At 43.6% G+C, this 21,522-nt stretch overlaps 1 protein-coding gene across 3 annotated transcripts; it reads left to right on the top strand.

Annotated features, from left to right (window-relative positions):
• The first annotated feature begins 1,982 nt into the window (after positions 1-1,982).
• On the top strand, positions 1,983-21,357 carry oplah (5-oxoprolinase, ATP-hydrolysing). Of its 3 annotated transcripts, XM_077000869.1 has the most exons (27): positions 1,983-2,120; positions 4,691-4,862; positions 4,952-5,143; positions 5,561-5,675; positions 6,596-6,719; positions 7,230-7,425; positions 7,887-8,052; positions 8,569-8,707; positions 9,072-9,139; positions 9,359-9,666; positions 10,495-10,607; positions 10,920-11,090; positions 12,308-12,445; positions 12,746-12,884; positions 13,212-13,324; positions 13,583-13,734; positions 14,115-14,275; positions 14,792-14,893; positions 15,018-15,192; positions 17,448-17,632; positions 17,782-17,916; positions 18,237-18,371; positions 18,725-18,874; positions 19,599-19,756; positions 20,215-20,375; positions 20,486-20,583; positions 20,808-21,357. In XM_077000869.1, exons 2-27 carry the CDS (start codon positions 4,692-4,694, stop codon positions 20,982-20,984), a joined length of 3,942 nt encoding a protein of 1,313 aa, XP_076856984.1. In that variant the 5' UTR covers positions 1,983-2,120; position 4,691; the 3' UTR covers positions 20,985-21,357. The 3 variants fall into 3 exon arrangements, 2 of the variants coding, with proteins under 2 accessions (XP_076856984.1, XP_076856985.1); XR_013130117.1 differs by lacking the exons at positions 19,599-19,756; positions 20,808-21,357; XM_077000870.1 differs by lacking the exons at positions 1,983-2,120; positions 4,691-4,862; positions 4,952-5,143 and having other exon boundaries at positions 5,562-5,675; positions 6,600-6,719.
• Positions 21,358-21,522: the final 165 nt, after the last annotated feature.

The raw sequence follows: 21,522 nt of genomic DNA on the forward strand, positions 1-21,522 counted from the left end.
ACCACCATATACTAGTACATTCGCTCACCATTATTGACACCCCATTCATTTTTTGCATAACCTGTATAAATATATTTTTAGAAATAATGGAAATGTACCAAATTTATTTTATCAGGATTTTAAAATTGGAGTTCCAAAGTAATATAACGTAGAACATTGTTTTACAGCTTACATGTCACTTTAAAGAATAAACAGAAAAAAATGTCATGTGCATTACTACACTGTGATGACAGCCTCCAAACGCTTCTTGTAGCCATCTATAAGCTTCTTGCACTTCTCAGCTGGTATTTTGTCCCACTCTTCATATGCAGTTTGTTCAAGCTTTTGAATGTTTACAAGGTTCTTTTTCCCAGTGGCAGATTTCAGCTCACCCCACAGATTTTCAATGGGATTGAGATCAGGACTCCTGGCCATTTTAAGTCAATTTCTTCCTTTTCAACCATTCCTGTGAGCTTTTGGATGGTGTTCTTTGGGTCTTTGTCTTGCTGGAGGACCCATAATGTTCGACTCAAACCAAGTTCTTACACTGGGTAGGATATTTTGCTCCAAAATCTTCTGGTAATTCTTCCAATTCCTGTTATATGGACGAGCCCCCCAGTACCAGATGTAGCAAACAGCCCCACAGCATTATGGATCCTTCAGTGCTTAACTGTAGGGTGTTCATTTCCCTATACGCGTCATTGCGCCATCTATAAACAAACTGTTGGTGTGCATTGCCAAAAACCTATATTTTTGTTTCATCTGTCCACAGAACATTTTCCCAGAAGCATTGTGGTTTGTCCTCTTTGGCAAAGCAGAGTCGTTCCCTTTTTATGTCTTTTCTTCAGCAATGGTGCCTGTCTTGGCCTTTGCCCATGAAGCTCTGCTTGGTTTAGTGTGCGCCATATGGTACTTGAAACCACAACCCAGACAGCTCCAGGTTGACCTTCAGGTCTTTGGATGTTTGACATGATGTTTTTTCCACCATTCGCGCCAACCTTCGAAGACATCTCTCATCAATTTTCCTCTTCCACATCCAGGTAGGTTCTTCATGCTTTGCAAACTTCTTAATAACATTGTGCACTGTTGAAACAGGGAGACCAAGGTCTTTAGAGATGGTCTTATACCCTTTGGAGATCTTGTACTTCTTAAGTCCTCAAACAGCTCCTTTGTCTTTACCATTGTGACAAATGAACAGGGAATAACATGTGGCTTTTAAAACACCGAAGTCATCATTCATTGGGTAATTAATGTCACATGGCCACTGATAATTTATCACAGGTGATTCTCATTTGTGATTTAGCACAGGCTAGTCAAAATGAGTTTCCGTACTGATTTACTGTACAGGATGCCAATACCAGTCCCACAGCAAGCTTTAGGTTTTTCTATTTTTTCTCTCCAGTTGTTTTTAGTTTTAAATGTTGTTTATAATTTGCTCGTTTGTAGCAAACACAATTTCTCTATAGAAAAAAGCTGTTACACTTGATTCATTTTTTTCCAGGAGATATTCCACATGATGTACTTAAACTTCATGGGTGCCAATAATGGTGATCAGGACTGTAAGAGTTTATGCATATGAGTAAATGTATATGTAGAAGGCTATATGTATATGAGTATATGTTTATGTATAAAGCGTATGTATATGAGTATATGTGTAAGTATATGAGTAAATGTATATGAGTATATTTATATGAATAAATGTATATAAGTACATATATGAGTAAATGTATATATGTACATGAGAGGACTAAATGTTCTCACTTCCCTCCTCCAGGCACTTTGCTGTTTGGTATTTTTCTTTCTTTTTGATCAACAATAAGTTAACTCTCAGGTTCATATCAAGAGCACAGTACAATATGTACATACCAAGAACACAGATGGTTTATTCCTGTACTTTTTTGCGGTAATTATTTTTGTAATAATATATTTTTTTATAAACTTATTGTTATTAGTTTGGCTGTTCTGCACATACAGTCCATCATCTCACGCTTGGACCCAGGGGCGTGGCTTGGCGTGCAGCGCGAGGCTGAGCGCAGGAACTTCTCCCGAGTAAGATTTACATTTGGGTTTGTGTTTCATATCGAGAATCACTTCATCCGCTTCATCTGCACCTCGAAATAGTACCTGCTCCTAGTGGACCCGTGAGTACGGCGTGATCGTTGCACTTCATTTTATCATTTCTTTTCAAGTAATGGACTGGATGACAACGCCTCCACAGTGGCTATATTCAATTGTTTTGCATGCTTAATCCGGTCACCATCCGTTGGATGTGTTCAGACAGGTTGTTTTTTACTATACGCACAGGCCGTAGAAAGCGACTGAATACAGAACTAATGGAGAACCTAGCTACCAACCTTTTTTGCATCTAAACAAAAAAACGTTATTACTACGTAAACTTTCGGACCAAAGCTTAAAGGTGTCCGGGTGGGTCTCCTAACTCGTGTCCCTACATGTCTCCTTTGATTGCTCCGTTGTCCCTCTGAGGGAATAAGGGAAATATTTACAGACGAACGAGGACGACACGGATTTATGAGTTTAGAATTCACGTCATTTTCATGCGACGTGGCTTGTCGCTGCACAGTTTTTCGTCTTTCGTTGGGTTTTTATTTTTGACACCAAACACATGACACGAAAATAGTCGATTTGAACACACATGACAGCTTAATCCGCACATTTAGAAACGTGAACAACTGAACTTTAAACCCCAAATAGGCTGATCAATATCAAATAGGCTGATCAATATCAAATGCAGAATAAAAGCTTGAAAATGCAAAATACATTTCTAAAATAAAATTACCCCTCGCGACTGCCGGGTTTTAAACTGAACTTGATGGACCTGGACCTGCAGACTACCCTAATCCTAACCCGAACTCTAACTTTATGACAGGGTTCCCACGGGTCCTTGAAATCCTTGAAAGTTTGTGAATCTGAAAAAATAAGTTCAAGGCCCTGGAAAGTTTTTGAAAACAGGCATAAAAGACAGTTGTCCTTGAAGGTCCTTGAATATTTTGGGGAGTTTGAAATTTCACATGGATGAAGACCGCAGTCAAGGAATAATAGGGCACAGTTGGTAGGAAGTCAATATTTACAAAAGATTGCTATGAAAAATATTGTCATAATGTTTTAAATTTCTCATCCTTTGTTGAAAAATATGATCTGATATGATAGTTTTTATAAAGATTTTAAGAAAGTCTGCAAAGTGATTCCTTTAGCATTAATTCAATTAATCAAAAATGTCATTTTATATTCAGAGTTGACTGTTTCGATGCCCATGTTAAAAGTGAATGACTAACTTAGTTGACTTCAAGTGTAATAACAAGATTATCACTGATGGTATGAGACAAAAGATGTAATAGAGATTCTTTCACAAAACATCCTAATACAAATTATAAAACCACAATGGCTTGTCAAATGGCCCACATCTTCTAAAGTAAAAGAGACTCATTTCAAAATAATAAATAAGATAAGATTTAAACATTATGTGGATTCATGTACCTTTTGTAAGTCAGAAGATGAATTCCAGGAGCATTTGTTTTTTCATGTCAACATTCACAAAGTTTTTGCATGGACACTAGAAACACGATTAATCTCAAACTTAACATTCTTTCTTTTGATACCATTTTACTTTATGCGGAAAACTAAAGTTCAAATTTCTCTGATGCCATAAATGTAGTCGTACTTTTAGCAAAATACCACATTCACTACAGTAGCCTAAGTGGAGTGGTTAAAAGCCTTCTTTTCTCTTTATGAATGAATTAAATTCATATTACTCTTCATTAAGTAGATTAAAAAACTTGGAAAATGCTAGAATCATCTCACACTAGATTTCTCTAGAGATCTATAGTTCTAATCTCATTATATGGCTTTGCTCCTCTGTTTTATGTATGTACTGTATGTGTATATTCATATGTGTATTATTGATATTATTATTTGTCTACTGTCAACGTGTCATTATTTTGCCAGCACAAGTTCATTTAAAATTATGTTGATTCTACAGGGCCTATGCTGACTTTTACTTTGCAAAAGTTTGGTCATTCTCCTGTAGAGAAATCTTTGTTTGTTTGTTCAGCACCGAAAGCTAGTGTTTCCTGTAGGTAGTTAACGTATGTGTAGCCGCTTTACGTGAATGTCACGTTCTCACAGGTCCACTGCTAAATTGCCAATCATGCTGAGTGTGAATTAAGTTTTCGTTTAATCAACACATAATGTCATGCACAGAACATTTCAGGATGCATGTCTTGAAATGGCATTCGGTCTTTTGAATTTGCATTGAATTAACATCGTTTTTTGACAACATATTCAGGGGTAACAGTAGGTAAATGGTGCCAGGTGCAGTCCTTGAATTTGAGGAAGTCGGTCCTGGAAAGTCATTGAAAGGTCCTTGAATTTGATGTTAACCGGGTGTGGGAACCCTGTTTATAATATAGGGGACTCTCATTTTCGGTCACTCGGATCACTCGCTTGTCCCATTCTAACGGATTCACGCTGCATCTGATACATGCAAACCTTGCTGTTGTCTAATTTCCACACAGCTAAGCTCAATTCGTGAAAGGACAGGCGTTTTTAATAAAGTGGGCATTCAGCGTGTGTATACACCCATATCACACATACAGACATTCATTCACTTTGCATTTTGTTTATTGACTATTGAGACATATACATTTATACAGTACTAATTCCCAGTACTAAACTCATTTTCTCTGATCCCCAGAATGGCGCAGAATAAAGGCACGTTTGACTTTGCTATTGACCGAGGAGGGACCTTCACGGATGTGTTCGTCCGTCTGCCCGGTGGAGGAGAACGAGTCCTCAAGCTGCTCTCTCACGACCCGCAGAACTACCAGGACGCCCCCACTGAGGGGATCCGCAGGGTCCTAGAGGAGGTCGGACACTAGGGAGCATATGTGCTACTCTTAACAACCAGCAAAAGAGGAAATTAATCCTTTTTTGTTACCTCTGACCTCACCAACAGGAAACAGGACGCAGCTTCCCACGGGACCACCCCCTTGACACCTCTTTGATTGGCTGGATTAGAATGGGCACTACAGTGGCCACCAATGCCCTGCTTGAGCGGCAGGGAGAGAGGACCGCCCTCCTGGTGACACGGGGGTTCCGGGACCTGCTGCACATTGGCACCCAGGCCAGGCCTAACCTGTTTGACCTGGTGAGTGACAGGGACAAACACACACGTCTCCAATTTACACATACACACCCTAAACACCATGGGACTCCTAACCAGCCTGACCACCCTGGACCCCCTAACCAACCTGATCACAATAGATTCCCTAACCAGCCTGACCACCCTGGACCCCCTAACCAACCTGATCACAATAGATTCCCTAACCAGCCTGACCACCCTGCGCTCCCTAACCAACCTGATCACAATAGATTCCCTAACCAGCCTGACCACCCTGCGCTCCCTAACCAACCTAATCATCCTGGGCCCCTTAACCAGCATGGAGCCGCTCTCCACCCTGGGCACTGTGGGTCTGTGAGCCCTCTCTTGGATGCCTGCCCCTTGCTGCAATGCAAGTGTTTGCAAAGCTGAGAGATCAATGTCTCCTGTACTCTTGCCCTACAGAAAGTGTGTATGCCCGAGATGCTTTATGAAGAGGTGATTGAAGTGGATGAACGAGTTGTTTTGAGGCAAGATGACTGTCAACTGCCCAGGAAAGAAGCTAAGCGTATAGTGACAGGTAAAGAGGCCCTGCGTAGCAGACACACATATTCAGGATGGCACTACATCTCTTATTTGGAGTTTCATGATTACAGGTGCAGTGTTGATATATACACTACTGTATGTGTGTATACAGAACTGTGCAGGTGTGAAAAATACTGCAGAATAAGAATACTTGTTAAAATATAAGTGTTTATAGAAGTATTTATAGGAATGTTTGTAGGATATAAGTGTTTATAGAAGCCAATTTACAAAATGCAAAGTGAATGGACAAAAGAGAAATTAAAGAGTTTAACCACAATTTGCCTTTTCCACGTCTACCCCTTAAACATTTGCACATGACTGTATATTTTAAAATTGACTATAGTGTGTAGCAGAAACAAATAAGGAAAGTTTTATAGATCACAGTATGTAAGACATAAAAAGAAAGAAAGAATCACTGTGTGGTGTGAGACATTTCTCATTAGGTGGGACATTTGAGTGCATTTATGTAAATGGCCTTCTGCAAGGTGACCCTTGACCTCTGTGGGCTTTGATTATTTGAATGTTTGCTTAATCCTTCATCCCCCTCCTCAGTCTGTTTTCCCTGCAGGTTTTTCTTCATTCCAGGGTAATACAGTTAACTTGTGTGAACGGGCTGGCCAATGGAGGATGGGTTCCCTTTTGAGTCTTGGTCCTGCCGAGGTTTCTTCCTAATCCCCACCCTATAGGGAGTTTTTCCTCACCACTGTCGCCTTTGGCTTGCTCATTAGGGATCTGGACCCATACGATTGTAAAGCTGCTTTGTGACAACGTGTGTTGTGAAAAGCGCTGTATAAATAAATTTGACTTTGACTCTGACAGTGTCATCCTGCTCTATTTGCAGGACAGTTGATGGTAGATTTCAGGGTATATATAGGATAGAGCACCACTTTATCTTCCACTTGTCCTCTCTGTAAGGCAGCACGGGGGAGTGTCTGGAGGTGTGGCAGGAGCTGGACCTGCAGCAGGTGGAGGAGGAGCTGAGGGGGGTTCAGGCCAGAGGGATCAGCAGTCTGGCTGTACTGCTGCTGCACTCCTACATGTGAGTGGGCACACGTGCTTGTTAACAGATAACAGATGGCACACGTGCTTGTTAACAGATAACAGATGGCACATGTGCTTGTTAACAGTTAACTGACGGCACACGTGCTTGTTAACAGATAACAGATGACACACGTGCTTGTTAACAGATAACTGACGGCACACGTGCTTGTTAACAGATAACTGACAGCACACGTGCTTGTTAACAGTTCAGTGACGGGCACACGTGCTTGTTAACAGTTCACTGATGGGCACACATGCCTGTAAACAGATGTATGCAGGTGTGTGGTTGAGTGTGTATGTGTTTGTGTGTATGTGTGTGTGTGTGTGTGTATGTCTGCTTGTGTGCAGACTCTTTTCTTCTTTGACTCCTAAAGAGTATGCTTCACAGTTAGTTCTGTGTACTAACCAGATGACTAACACTAACCTCTAATCCCTAACTTATTTAGCCAAGAATGAGACACTCTTGTAGTACAACATTACTCCTGTTTGACTTGTGTGTGTGTTTCAGATGGCCTGCTCATGAAAAGGCTGTGGGTTTGTTGGCACGGCGACTGGGGTTCACACAGGTGTCTCTGTCTAGTGACGTGATGCCCATGATCAGGGCAGTCTCCCGGGGATACACAGTGTGTGCCGATGCTTACCTCACCCCCAAAATACACCATTACCTCACTAGCTTCACCTCTGCCTTCAAGGGTGGGCTGACAGTAAGTATCCTTGTAATATATATATATATATGTGTGTATGTGTGTATGCTTGCATGTGCATATGGATGTGGGTACATTCAAGCATTACATATGTGTGTTCCTCTGTGTGACCTGTGTATGTGTGTGTACATCAAAGTATGTGGGTACAGAACTCTCTGAAATGCCTCCGCTCCAGCTCCACTATAACTCCGCTCCAGGGTTTCTTATTCCTGCTCCTTCAGAATGCTCTGAATAGCCTCCACTACAACTTTGTTACAACACTGCTACATCTCTGTTATAACTCCGCTATGACTCATAAGTGTGTGTGTGTGTGTGTGTGTGTGTGTGTGTGTGTGTGTGTGTGTGTGTGTGTGTGTGTGTGTGTGTGCGTGTGTGTGTGTGTGTGTGTGTGTGTGTGTGTGTGCGTGCGTGTGTGCGTGTGTGCATGTGTGTATGTATGCGTGCGTGTGTGTGTATATCAGAATGTGGATGTATTGTTCATGCAGTCTGATGGAGGTCTGACTCCGATGGAGCAGTTCTGTGGCTCTCGGGCGGTGCTCTCAGGGCCTGCAGGGGGCGTTGTAGGCTATGCTGTCACGGCCTACAGTTCCACCCACAACAAGCCTGTCATTGGTTTTGACATGGGAGGTGAGAAGTGGTGGGTGATGGAAGAGAAAGAATTTGGTTAGAAGGTTAAGATTAAGGATAAGGATTATGGTTAGGGTTAGAGAATTACAGTTAGAAATTTTGGGTTATTAGAATTATAGAGTAGGGTTAGATTAGGATTAGGGTAGAGTTAGAGTAGTTTTAGATTAGGGTTAGGGGTAAGGTTAGGGTTGGGTTTAGGGGTAGGTTTAGCAATTATATTACCAAGTTGGTCAGGCTTAGGGTTAGAGTAGGATCAGGGTAGGGATAGGGTTAGAGTAGGGTTAGGGTTGTAGTAGGGATTGGGTTAGGGTAGGCTTAGGGTTAGGTTAGAGTTAGGGTCATTAGGGTTAGACCCTTTGGATGGTAGGAACCATGTAGTTACAGTAGAGGATTATAGGACAGTAGTTAGAGTGAATCTGCATTCAGAGGGCAGCAACCAACACAGGCTTTTTTTGTGTGTGTGTGTGTGTGTGTGTGTGTGTGTATGTGTGCGCGCGCATGCACATGCGCGTGCAGGTACATCGACAGATGTGAGTCGCTATGCAGGTCAGTATGAGCACGTGTTTGAGGCCAGCACAGCAGGGGTCACACTACAGGCTCCTCAGCTGGACATCAACACAGTAGCAGCAGGAGGGGGATCATGTCTGTTCTTTAGGTACAGCGCGCACACACACACACACACACACACACACACTCACACACACTCACATACACACACAAACAGCCCCCCTACACAGTTTTCAGCCGTGTGCCTGTGGACAAAGTCCAGTTTCATGCCTTAAAATATAACGAGGAGATAACATCTTAACTCTGTGAGATTTAATGTGTAACAGATCAACACTTTGCTTTGTTTAGGACACTTTTCAGTTTGTGGTAAAAGAGGCACATATAAGCTTACTAGTTGATTATTGACAGAATCAGTTTTCCATATCTATATGACCGAATCAAAGTTATCTGTCTTTATTCTATGTTTATACACTCTATCCCCTCATCTCCCCGCATTCCCCATCCCTGTATAGGTGTGGGATCTTTGCTGTGGGTCCTGAGTCTGCAGGTGCGCACCCTGGTCCCGCCTGCTACAGGAAAGGTGAGAACAGGAACTTTAGGTTTTGCTTTTATCTTTAGCTAATAATCTCATTTTTATGGGTTAGGGGTTAGGGTTAGAGTGTGATAATGCTGAATTGAACTGAACTGAAACTCTGCCAGTATCAGTTGTCTCTTGGATATGAATAATGCTGAATGCTGAAATCTTTAGATTGAGCCAAATATGCCATGCATTAATGTAATGCCTTCTATTGCCCTGTAGGGGGCCCTCTCACAGTCACTGATGCCAACCTGGCCCTCGGCCGTCTGCTGCCAGACTTCTTCCCTCACATATTTGGGCCTGAAGAAAACGAGCCGCTGTCCACAGCAGAAACCATGAAGCACTTCCTGCAGCTCACCCGTGACATCAACGACTTCCTGTCCACCAGCGAACCACAGCACAGTGCCAACAGATCAGACAGTGACATTCTAAAAGATGGCAAATCAGAAATGAGCTTGGAGGAGGTTGCCATGGGATTCATCAGAGTTGCAAATGAGGCTATGTGCCGTCCAATCAGAGCTCTGACTCAGGTAACACGGCACAGAAATTCTACTTCAGTAATCAAATATGCTGATTCAGATCCACAACTACACTTCACTAATGAAATATCCGGACTCAAATGGGTCTAAGGTAGTGTGTATTGGTGCTGTGGGTATGAGCCACTTCTTTCTGAATGTGTGTGTCAGGTGAAGGGCCATGATGTAACTTTATGTAACGCGATCCTTCCACTGAGGAAAGAATCGCGGGGATTTAATAATAACAAACTAAAATGCAAAGCCACAAAAGTAACGAACCGAGACCTCCGTAAAAAAGCATGGGAAATGAGACAAAAGAAAACACGCTGAATAATAACAGCAAAACAACAAATAAAAATACACAGAGAAAACGTGTAAAATACCAACAGGAAAACCAAAAAGGCCAAAGAAGAAGCTGGCAGCCAGAGGTGGACAACGTTAAACAGAAAACTTCCTAAGAAAATAACAAAGGGATATGAAGAGAAACAGCATATGAAAACTTGAGGTAGGCCAGGAAGAGGCGCAAAAGTAAAGGACTTCAAAAACAAGGCAAGAGACTAGAGAGCTGGAGAGAGAACACACAAGGGCGAGTGAACATGTACCAAGAGAAAGGCTGACTTGCGAGAATTCACGTGGTGGCATCAAGACAACTCGGCAGTGAGACACTGCAACTGTCTTCCTTAAATAGGAGGGAGACAGCTGCTGGCCATCACTGCTGATTGTGTCTCTGTCGGGAACTGACTCGTGAGCCCCCTCCTGTGGCGGCAGGCAGGGTAGCCCAGGAGCCAGCGCTGACACTTCATGTGTGTATGTGTGTGTCCTTTGTGTGTGTGTGTGTGTCAGGCTAAGGGCCATGATACATCACTGCATGTGCTGGCGTGTTTCGGAGGAGCAGGAGGCCAGCATGCCTGTGCCATTGCCAGGGCTCTGGGCATGAACACCGTCCTCATTCACAAGTATGTACGTGTGTGTGTGTGTGTGTGTGTGTGTGTGTGTGTGTGTGTGTGTGTGTGTGTGAGAGAGAGAGAGAGAGAGTGTTAGTGGGGTTGATTTGGTGTAAAACAGTTGGGTTTGGCGTAATAGACTCCTGTATTGTGGCTGGGGTAATATACTGTTGGGTTGGGGTTGAGATAATAGACTGTTGGGATGGGCTAGGGGTAATAGACTCTTGGGTAGGGGTAATTAGCAGTCAACTATTCAAGTGTGTTAGACCCGGGACGATATGAGAGAGTGCAGTGTGTGTTTGAGACGGTCGTCTCTCCGCGCAGATACAGCGGGGTGCTGTCTGCGTACGGTCTGGCTCTGGCCGACGTGGTGGAGGAGCGGCAGGAGCCATGCTGTCTGCAGTACAGGGAGGACTCGCACCCCGAGATCGACCAACGCATCAAACAGCTCTGCCACAGCTGCCAGGAGGTGCTGCTCAAACGTGGCTTCAGCAGGTAAACACATAAACACCAAACAAGTAAACACCAAACAAGCCCACTACCTAAAAAAAACCCTCTGCATCCAGCGGGTCTGCATGTGCTCTGGGGTATTACTCTGGGGTATTATACTGACATATAACATAGGCATTTTACATTTCTTTCCAAAATATGGGGAACACTTTGTTATTCTGAATTGACTCTAAGCTTCAGGTGTGTATATACTGTATATATATATATATATATATATATATATATATATATATATATATATATATATATATACACACACACACACACACACACACACACACACACACACACACACAGTGAGTCCCCGCATAACAACGGGTCTGGTTGGTTAACGACGGACCGGAGTTACGACCGACTTTTTTTTTTTTGCGCGGTATGCGGAGGAGCACTGGCAGCACAGTGGAGTGATGTGGAGTGATGTGGAGTGTTGTGTATGATTTACATTTACATTTATGGCATTTAGCAGACGCTCTTATCCAGAGCGACTTACAAAAGTGCTATGTAGTTGCTTGGAATCTCCAAGGTAGAATAGATAGTCCTGAACACAAGGTACTCTAAGCTGGAAAAACCACTAGACGAAAGTCAAATGATACCTAACAATTATACCTGAATATACACATCCCCTGAGGAAAAAGACAGTATACAATTCCTATAACCCAATTATGCACAATACCTGAGGAAAGAGACGATAAAGTACAATAGACAAAGCATAATTATGCAAAGTGCACTTGAAAGAGGTGGGTCTTCAGTCGGCGTCTGAAGACAGCAAGTGACTCCGATGTTCGGACACACAAGGGAAGTTCATTCCACCACCTTGGAGCCAGGACAGAGAAAAGTCTGGATGCTTGTCTCCCATGTGTCCTGGATGATGGAGGAGTGGAGTGTGGAGTATGATGTGGAGTGTTGTGCAGCGCAGCCTCCACCGCAGCCCATCTCAGCAACGCAATCACTATTTCTCACACTGTACGTACGCACGAGAACATTGTTAGTTTTTTTCTATATTTACGATCAAAGCGTATCTAAATCTAGGGTCAAGCTTAACAACGAAAACTGCTTTACGACGGACTATTCACTCTCTAACGTCGTCGTTAAGCGGGGACTCACTGTATATATATTAAAGTATTATATGGTATTCAAAAATATTCTTCATGGTAACTGACCCTACACTAGTGAGGTTATCACTGGACCGACTGTGTTTGCAGGTCTCAGATCAGTATGGAGGTGTATTTGCACATGCGGTATGAGGGGACCGACTGTGCTCTCATGGTCAGAGGCAGCAGCTGCCCCTCACATGCTCAGTCCTGCCAGTCCGGAGACTACCTCACTGCTTTCACTAAACGGTACTTTACACTGTGTGTGTGAGTGTGTGTGTGTGTGTGTGTGTGTGTGTGTGTGTGTGTGTGTGTGTGTGTGTGTGTGTGTGTGTGTGTTTCCTCTGTCTTGTAACAATCAAATGTAGATGAATTGATTCTTTTTTTGTTGATTGCCTGTATTCACACAGAGACAGAAGGTGCTTTTTAGACTGCTGTCGTACACAGTGACAGAGCTCAGAACTTGAGCCATCAGACTCCTTTCAAACATGAACACACATCACAGTGCATCTCTGCCCTTCTTTCTGTCACATGAGCTGCTGTAACCAGGTACCTGAAGGAGTTTGGCTTCACCATGCCAGACAGGCCCGTGATGGTAGATGATATCCGTGTGCGTGGATCAGGGAAATCTGGCATAGGATCAGTGACGGGTACAAAGACAGGACATGAAGCTCCAAGACCAGTCAAGGTTGTGCAGACCACACCACAGCACTGCAGACCACACCACAGCACTGCAGAGAACAGCACTGCAGACCACAGCACTGTTACAAAGAATTACGTATTTGAACACCTATTTAGAATACACAAACCTTCAGGATGTGCAGGATCAATTCTGAGCATTCTCTCTCAGTTGAACACTTTATTGTGTCTGCACCCAAGTCTGGCTTTGTCTCTGAAATTGTCTGTCCATCCCTGTCCCTATGTCTGTCCCTGTCCCTGTGTCTGACCCTATGTCTGTCCTTGTGTCTGTCCCTTTGTCTGACCCTGTCTGTACCTGTTTGCTTTTCTGATGCAGGTGACACGGTGCTATTTTGAGGAAGGCTTCCTGGACACCAGTGTGTACCGGTGGGAACACCTGACATGTGGTTACGGCATCGAGGGGCCTGCCATCATCATCGAGAAGAACAGGTGTGTGGGGTCTGTTGCATCCATGCTGTCATTCCAGTAAATACCTGCAAGCATGTGTATGCTCATCAACAACAACAACAACAAAGACACACTCATGATCTACCCTGTGTGTGCTTGGTGAGGATCTGCCCTGGGTTTGGTGTGAATCTGTCCTGTGTGGGTGTGGATCTGTCCTCTGTGGGTGTAGGTCTGTCCTGTGGGTGTAGGTCTACCCTCCGTCATTCAACACCACTTATGTGAATATGCTTGTTCATGCAGCACCATCCTGGTGGAGCCCGGCTGCAGGGCGGAGCTAACAGTGGGTGGAGACTTGTGCATCAGTGTGGGTGGAACCAGACCAAGTGCACTGGGGACGGAACTGAACACAGTGCAGTTGTCCATCTTTTCACATCGCTTCATGAGCATCGCAGGTGAGACAGGGGGTGCTAGAGACACAGACAGAGGAGACAGGGGGCGCTAGAGACACAGACAGAAGAGACAGGGGGCACTAGAGACACAGGGAAAGCATAGAAACATGGAGGTTAAACAAAGACAAATGAAATAAATGTATGTAAGGGTCAAATGAAACATGAGAATAAATTAAAACTAATTGTTATTTGATAAAGCATCTAGAATCCTGCTAATTTGCATCGCTCATCTTTCTGTTGTATCCACTAACACACACACACGCGCACACACACACACACACACACACAAAAACACACTTTCATACACACATATATTCACACACACACATGCACACATACACACCCAAATGCACACATATGCACACTTAAACACACACATATAGAACAGATGGGCCGTGTGTTGCAGAGAACATCAATCTCGACTAATATCAAGGAGCGGTTGGATTTCTCCTGTGCTGTGTTTGGACCTGACGGGGGTCTGGTGTCCAACGCCCCACACATCCCTGTGCACCTGGGAGCCATGCAGGAGACTGTGCAGTACCAGGTGGACACATTAAACATATTGAACACATTACACCCAGCGAGATTCAGAACACATTACACCCAGTGAGATTCGGAACACATTACACCCAGTGAGATTCGGAACACATTACACCCAGTGAGATTCAGAACACATTACACCCAATGAGATTCGGAACACATTACACCCAGTGAGATTCGGAACACATTACGACTCAGAACACATTACACCCTGTGAGACTCAGAACACATTACACCCAGTCAGATTCAGAACACATTACACTCAGTGAGATTCAGAACACAAGATTCAGAACACCTTACACCCAGTGTGTTTCAGAACACATGTACTGATTGAAATACAGCACAGTGAATATGCAGTAACATAGGGTTTAGGTAACGATTATTTGAATGCAACATTAAGAGATTAATACTGTCAATATGTGTCTTTCTGTCCCTGTTTCTCTCTGTCTGTCTCTGTCTCTCTATCCTTCTCCCATCTGTCTGTCTCTCTATCGTCTGTCTGTCTTTCTGTATCTCCCAGTTGAAGACTATGGGCAGCAGTTTAAAAGAGGGGGATGTGATTCTGAGTAATCACCCGTGTGCTGGAGGCAGTCATCTGCCAGATCTCACCGTCATTACTCCAGTAAAAATTTTACTCTGTTCCATTCTGTCGTCCTCAACTGATACAGTAACGATCTGGACAAAATGTATAAAGGACATGAAGGACAGCTTGTCTCTCTTCCTGTGTGTCTGTTTCTGACTTCTAGGTATTTCACCATGGTGTGAGTGGGCCCGTGTTTTTTGTAGCCAGTAGAGGGCATCATGCAGATATAGGAGGCATCACCCCAGGGTCAATGCCCCCCCACTCCACTAGTCTGCAGCAGGAAGGGGCAGTCTTCACTTCCTTTAAACTCGTCACTGAAGGAGTTTTCCAGGAGCAGGGTAAGACAGCAACCAGACAGTCCTGGCAAACCCAGCTGAACACTACCTACTGCTGGTATGAGGAGGTTATTTTAAATACATTATAGCAGCTTATAGCAGTTATATATAGCAGTAATCAATATATTTTGGACTTTTTACTCAAATTTAGTGGAAAAGCAAGGGTTAGAATTAGTGATCATGTGATGTTTTTTTTATATTACAGATGAAATTCATTTGGTCTATACATTTTTTTTGTTAATTTGCAAAGCTAACATGTGAATTAGTTTTTTTCATAAAAAAATATAAAAGCATTCAGGGTTTAACAAAATAGAATTAATAAAAACAAATTAATTTAAAAGACAATAAATTCAGTGTAATCAACTGGATTGGATGAATGTGCATAAAAATGTATGCAGTGCATACCAACCATGAATGTCATTTACCATGTATGTCATTAGGGATGTCACGATATCTGAAATGTATTAGCCTGTACCAATTCTACTAAAATTATACAATTCTTGATAGCAATTTCGATATCATGACAAAAAGTAAACCAATGAAATTAATGTACATCAACATGTTTTTATTTAAAAAGTCTTTCTTTTCTTGATGCTTTGAATAGATCATTGGAAGATTTGTTTTCCATTCAGTGTGGATTCTAGCAAATGCTTTAAGTTGAGTTTATATATATATATATATATATATATATATATATATATATATATATATATATATATATATATACACATACAGATTATTTTATATACACAAAAAGGCACAACCACAGTCTGGTAGTAACATAATAATATTATGAGCAGGGATACAGAAATATGAACTTTTTAACTTTTTGCTACTGCATCACTGGTTATGAGCTACCGCAGCATTAGCCTGAGCAGGCTAACATTAGTGTAAGCAGACTAATGTTAGGCTAAGCAAGTTAACGTTAGGCTAAGCAGGCTAACATTAGGCTAAACAGGCTAACGTTAGGCTAAGCAGGCTAACGTTAGCCTTTTGAGAATGTTGCGTGCCAATTATTACAAAGATATGCAACTATCATGGTTCACAAAGAATAACTTAACATTTCAGGTTCTGAACATTTAGACAAAACTCGCTCACTTTGAACTCTACACAGCTTTGGGTGTCTGTCTTTGTGGTGTTTCCTACTTTAGTGACATGTTTTCAGACATCATTTGCAGGGTTGCCAACTTTTGACGTTCGCTTGGAGTGAGATTTTAACCTGGAGCCGGTGGCGAGTGTATTTTGTTGAGCGGGGGGGCGAACGTAAAATGGACACAGATTCAGTGTTATATCGCCGGTGGATGGCGCCAGAGCTAGCGAACTAGTAACGTATTGAATCATATATGTGGATCTGAGGTAAATAAACTGGATATTTTTTTTCGGCGTGAGATATCGGAAGTGTGGCGTGAGAGCGTGTGAAAACGGTCAAATGCGTGTGTCTCACGCTCAATGCGTGAGAGTTGGCAACCCTGTCATTTGTGTGTTAGCTTTGCGCTGTCCATTATTTAATTAAATCTGGTGATTGGACTCGAACGTAAAATATTTCCATAAGAAAACTAGTAACAGTGGACCTGTTGCTTCTGCTTGTGCGTACACCATACTCGTGTTGGTGTTGTGTGTGTGGTGTTATTTTAGCATTTGTGGCTTGTAAGCTTATTATGCTGCCGTCATGTGGTTTGCGAGATCTTTGAAATCTTGGTTACCACAGGAATCAAGAACCATAACGTTTTCAGAATGTTGGTATCGACTTTGACCTGAAAATATCGATTCTTGTGACACCTCTAGATGTAATTAACCATGGATTACAGAAAGGATTTCGGTCCAGATAAAAACTAGCAAATGTGCCAGCATTCTGGAAGTTTGATCCAGATGTGGGTAGCATAGTAACTGAAAACTGAATCAGATGTAGATGTTTGAGTTAATGGTGTTTGGGGTTAGGGTTAATGGTGTTTGTCCAGCCTGTGGTAAGTGAAGGGATAAATGATTTTGTCCTTGTTTTGTCTGGATATAATGCTAATATTCCTTCATGAGGATGGAAGACTCACTTTAGCATACAAATTAAGCCGCACATTGACCCCTAGCACTTCCCCTCTACATCTCTTGGTGGTCTACACCACCCCTCTACATCTCATGCTGGTCTACCGATCTGTCGAGTCTACCCCTTTAACATTATATCTCTCTCCATTCTGTTTTTCTTGGTCTGTGTTCTGGTGGTCTTCCTCTTCCTCTGATCTTCTTCTGCCTCTGATCTTCCTCAGCTGTCACTGATGCCCTCATGGCTCCTGCTCAGTACCCAGGATGCTCTGGGACACGCAATCTCCATGACAACCTGTCGGACCTCCGGGCTCAGGTAGCAGCCAATCAGAGAGGGTGCCAGCTGGTTGGTGAACTGATTGACAGCTACGGATTGGATGTGGTCCAGGCATACATGGGCTACATTCAGGTATATCTGTGCGTCTGTGTGTTTCTGTGTGTGTGTTGAGTAGAGACATAGTTTTTTGTGTTTCATTAATCACTTACTGACCTGTATGTGAAAGAGGACTTTCTACAACTTTTCTGAGGTATTTAGTAACATTAGTGCTGTGTGTGTAGAGCAATGCAGAGCTGGCTGTCAGAGACATGCTGAAACACTTTGCCCAACTGACTGGCTCCGTAGAGCTGGAGGCTGAAGATCACATGGATGATGGAAGCCCAATCAGACTGAGAGTGAAGATCAATGAGGAGGAGGTGGGAGAGGAGGCACTGCTCCTGTCTGACTGGGTTAGGATTAGGGTTTGGTTACAGTAAGGGACACATTTATCTTGTAGTTACAACACAATACATAATAAAGTCAAAGTCAAATTTATTTATATAGCACTTTTCACAACACACGTTGTCACAAAGCAGCTTTACAATCATATGATAATACAACACACCACTACATCAGAGGTCAGACCACTACTTACTAGACTTGGGACTAAAACACACTACAAAGATCAAACTGCCCTTCCCCCTCATTATCTCTCTCCCCTCTCTTTCTCTCATTCTCTCCCCCCCTCCCCCCACAGGGCAGTGCTGTGTTTGATTTCTCTGGTACTGGGTGTGAGGTGTGGGGGAACTGTAACGCCCCACGTGCCATCACCCTCTCAGCACTCATCTACTGTTTACGCTGTATGGTGGGCCAGAACATCCCCTTAAACCAGGTAAACACACACACACACACACATGCATATGCAAACACATATACACACATGCACACACACACACGCACACCAGGGTTGCCAACTCTCACGCATTGAGCGTGAAACCCCCCCCCATTAACATTAATTTTGTTAATGAGTGCAACAAAATTAACTCTAAAATTGCTTTTTTGTGTGTTTTGTGTGTGCGTGTGTGCGTGTGTGCGTGTGTGCGTGTGTGCGTGTGTGCGTGTGTGTGTGCGTGTGTGTGTGCGTGTGTGTGTGCGTGTGTGTGTGCGTGTGTGTGTGCGTGTGTGTGTGTGTGTGTGCGTGTGTGTGTGCGTGTGTGTGTGTGTGTGTGTGTGTGTATTCTCTAGGGATGTCTGGCCCCCATCACAGTCATCATTCCACCAGGCTCCATCCTCCAGCCTTCCCAGAATGCAGCAGTGGTTGGGGGCAATGTGCTGACCTCACAGAGAGTGGTGGATGTGATCTTCAAGGCATTTGAAGTGTGTGCTGCCTCCCAGGTGAGATGACCCTAACCCTAACCTAGAAACAACCCCACTACTGTCCAGCAACCACAACTATTCTGTACACAAATCATCGGACCAGCACAACCAGTACAAACCTCTGATTGCAAACTTCTATTTACAAACCTCTACTTACAAACATTTTCATGTTTTTCACCTAAATCCCACCATGAAGGTCCAACAACATCTCTGTTACTGTAGGTTTGCTGCACTAGGGTTAGGTTCAGGATCAGTGTTGGGGTCAGAATCAAGGTTAGGGTTAGGGTCAGGGTCAATGTTGGGGACAGAATCAAGATTAGGGTTAGGGTTAATGCTGCTGTGAACACAGCCATTGTATGTAGGTGGTCCAGTCAGTGTGGGTCATCCAAACAGGGCTGATCTGTAGGCATGTAGTTCACTCCCACACCTGTGTGATGTGTGTGGGTGTGTCCTCATGGAAGGAACTAGGCCACAGTGAATCAGTGTTCATTCATTAATGTGTATAATACCAACTTCTTTATTCTGCATCATTCAATTTCCTATATTTATCTTACTTATTATTATACTGCTTTGTTTTTCCTCATACACACACACACACGCACTAACACACACAAATTAACACATACATGCACATGCACACGCACACACACACACACACACACACACACACATGTACACATATACATACATGCGCATACACACACACATACACATACACACTTGTTTTTTGACTTCCTTCCAGGGCTGCATGAACAACGTGTCTTTTGGCTGTGAGAAGAGTGGTTACTATGAAACCGTTGCTGGGGGTGCAGGGGCGGGGCCAGGATGGAACGGGCGCAGTGGTGTCCACACCCACATGACCAACACGCGCATCACTGACCCTGAGATTCTAGAAAAGAGGTGTGAGATTACTGAACCAGTGATTACTGAACAGTGTGGGACACTGAATTTTTCAGAGCAATAGAATGATCAGTAGAGTTTATGATCCATTCCACACACACTCTCTATCTCCTGTATCTCTCACTCTCTCCTCTCCTCTCTCTCCTATATTTCACTCTCCTGTATCTCTCACTCTCTCTCTCCTGTATCTCTCACTCTCTCCTCCCCTCTCTCTCTCTCCTATATTTCACTCTCCTGTATCTGTCTCTCCTGTATCTCTCACTCTTTCTCCTCTCCTCGCTCTCTCTCTCCTATATATTACTCTCTCCTGTATCTCTAACTCTCTCCTCTCCTGTCTCTCCTGTCTCTCTCTCTCTCTCTCTCATGTCTCTCTCATTTGTCTCTCTCTCCCCTGTATCTCTCTCTCTCTCTCATGTATCTCTCTCACACTCTCTCTCTCTCCTGTATCTCTCTCTCAGGTATCCAGTGATTCTACAGCAGTTTTCTCTCAGGCCTGCTTCTGGAGGCCGAGGTCGGTACCGTGGTGGTGATGGTGTAATCCGAAAGCTTTTATTCCGGAAAAAAGTGGTGCTGTCAGTCCTGACAGAACGGCGATCTACACAACCTTATGGTTTACATGGTAACCCCACTTCAACACCACATCTTGTACCCCCCTCGACTGCACTGTCAGGAACACTCGCCTGTGTGCTGTCAGGTCTCTGACATTTCACATCTGCATTTGTCTCTCAGGAGGGACCAGTGGAGTGCCAGGACTCAACCTCCTACACAGAGCTGATGGCAGGGTGCTGAACCTGGGGGCAAAGACCACAATCAGCCTCGAGCCAGGGGTGTGTGTGTGTGTGTGTGTGTGCACGCGCATGGATATGTGTGCCTCGAGCCAGGGATGTGTTTTTTTGAGTGAGTGTGTGTATGTTAGGGTGTGTGTGTGTGTGTGGTTGCGTGCATGAGAGTGAGTGTGTGTGCGCGAGTGTGTCAGTATGTGTAATTGTACATATATTAAGTGTGTTCTTCCTGCTAAGCATGTGTTTTGTCTTGTTGTTCTCTCCTGCAGGACATGTTTTCTCTACACACTCCTGGTGGAGGTGGTTATGGGAAGGAAGAGGAGGAGGAGGAGGGTGTGGATGAAGGTGGTAGTGTCCAGACATCTTCCAAACAGCAGCATCTAAACAAAGCCTTCTCTGAGAGAGGCAGCGTGTTTGAGTTTCGTCGTGCTCAAGAGAGTGTGTGAACCCCTGACACTCGCACAGTTCTGCCATCATCACCTCTACTCAAATAAGCCTGATCCCAGATCAGTCGCGTGGGCCCCTGCAGAGAACAGAGTGAAGCGCCTTTACTGTTACGTCTGTTCATGGTTCATATTCCTAAACTGTTGATGACCTCTGTGCACTATGACTCTCAGCATCCGGTGATGCCACGCTGTCGCTGTATGCAACATTTGTATTTGTGTGTTTTTATGGGATTTTCTGAGGAGAATCTGACTCCAAATAATTTTTTTCTGGTTAGTGGGCTTTGTGAATACAGATCTAGGCCTCTATCGAGCTGCTCATAATCATAACGCTGTGGAATTCTCTTCAATGAATAAAACAGATGGTGTGTTTCTAGAGAGTGGATTTTCTCTAATGCTTCGATCCTTTAACACACATTTACAGCAACAAAATCCAGTCTTTGCCACCATACAGACATAGCAAATATGCAGCACCCACATCCACCAGTACACCACCCACATAAGAGGCATTTAGTAGCGTTTAATGGACCTGACTACACGG

The sequence above is a fragment of the Brachyhypopomus gauderio genome, chromosome 3 (assembly GCF_052324685.1).
Source record: "Brachyhypopomus gauderio isolate BG-103 chromosome 3, BGAUD_0.2, whole genome shotgun sequence".
Taxonomy (NCBI): domain Eukaryota; kingdom Metazoa; phylum Chordata; class Actinopteri; order Gymnotiformes; family Hypopomidae; genus Brachyhypopomus; species Brachyhypopomus gauderio.

What these genes read in the sequence shown, in the direction of transcription:
- oplah (XM_077000869.1), top strand. Translation starts at nt 4,692, where the DNA reads ATGGCGCAGAATAAAGGCACGTTTGACTTTGCTATTGACCGAGGAGGG. An exon ending in CAATCAGAGCTCTGACTCAG is followed by an intron (nt 9,667 to 10,494) that starts GTAACACGGCAC and finishes TGTGTGTGTCAG; the next exon opens with GCTAAGGGCCATGATACATC. An exon ending in TCGCTTCATGAGCATCGCAG is followed by an intron (nt 13,735 to 14,114) that starts GTGAGACAGGGG and finishes ACACACATATAG; the next exon opens with AACAGATGGGCCGTGTGTTG.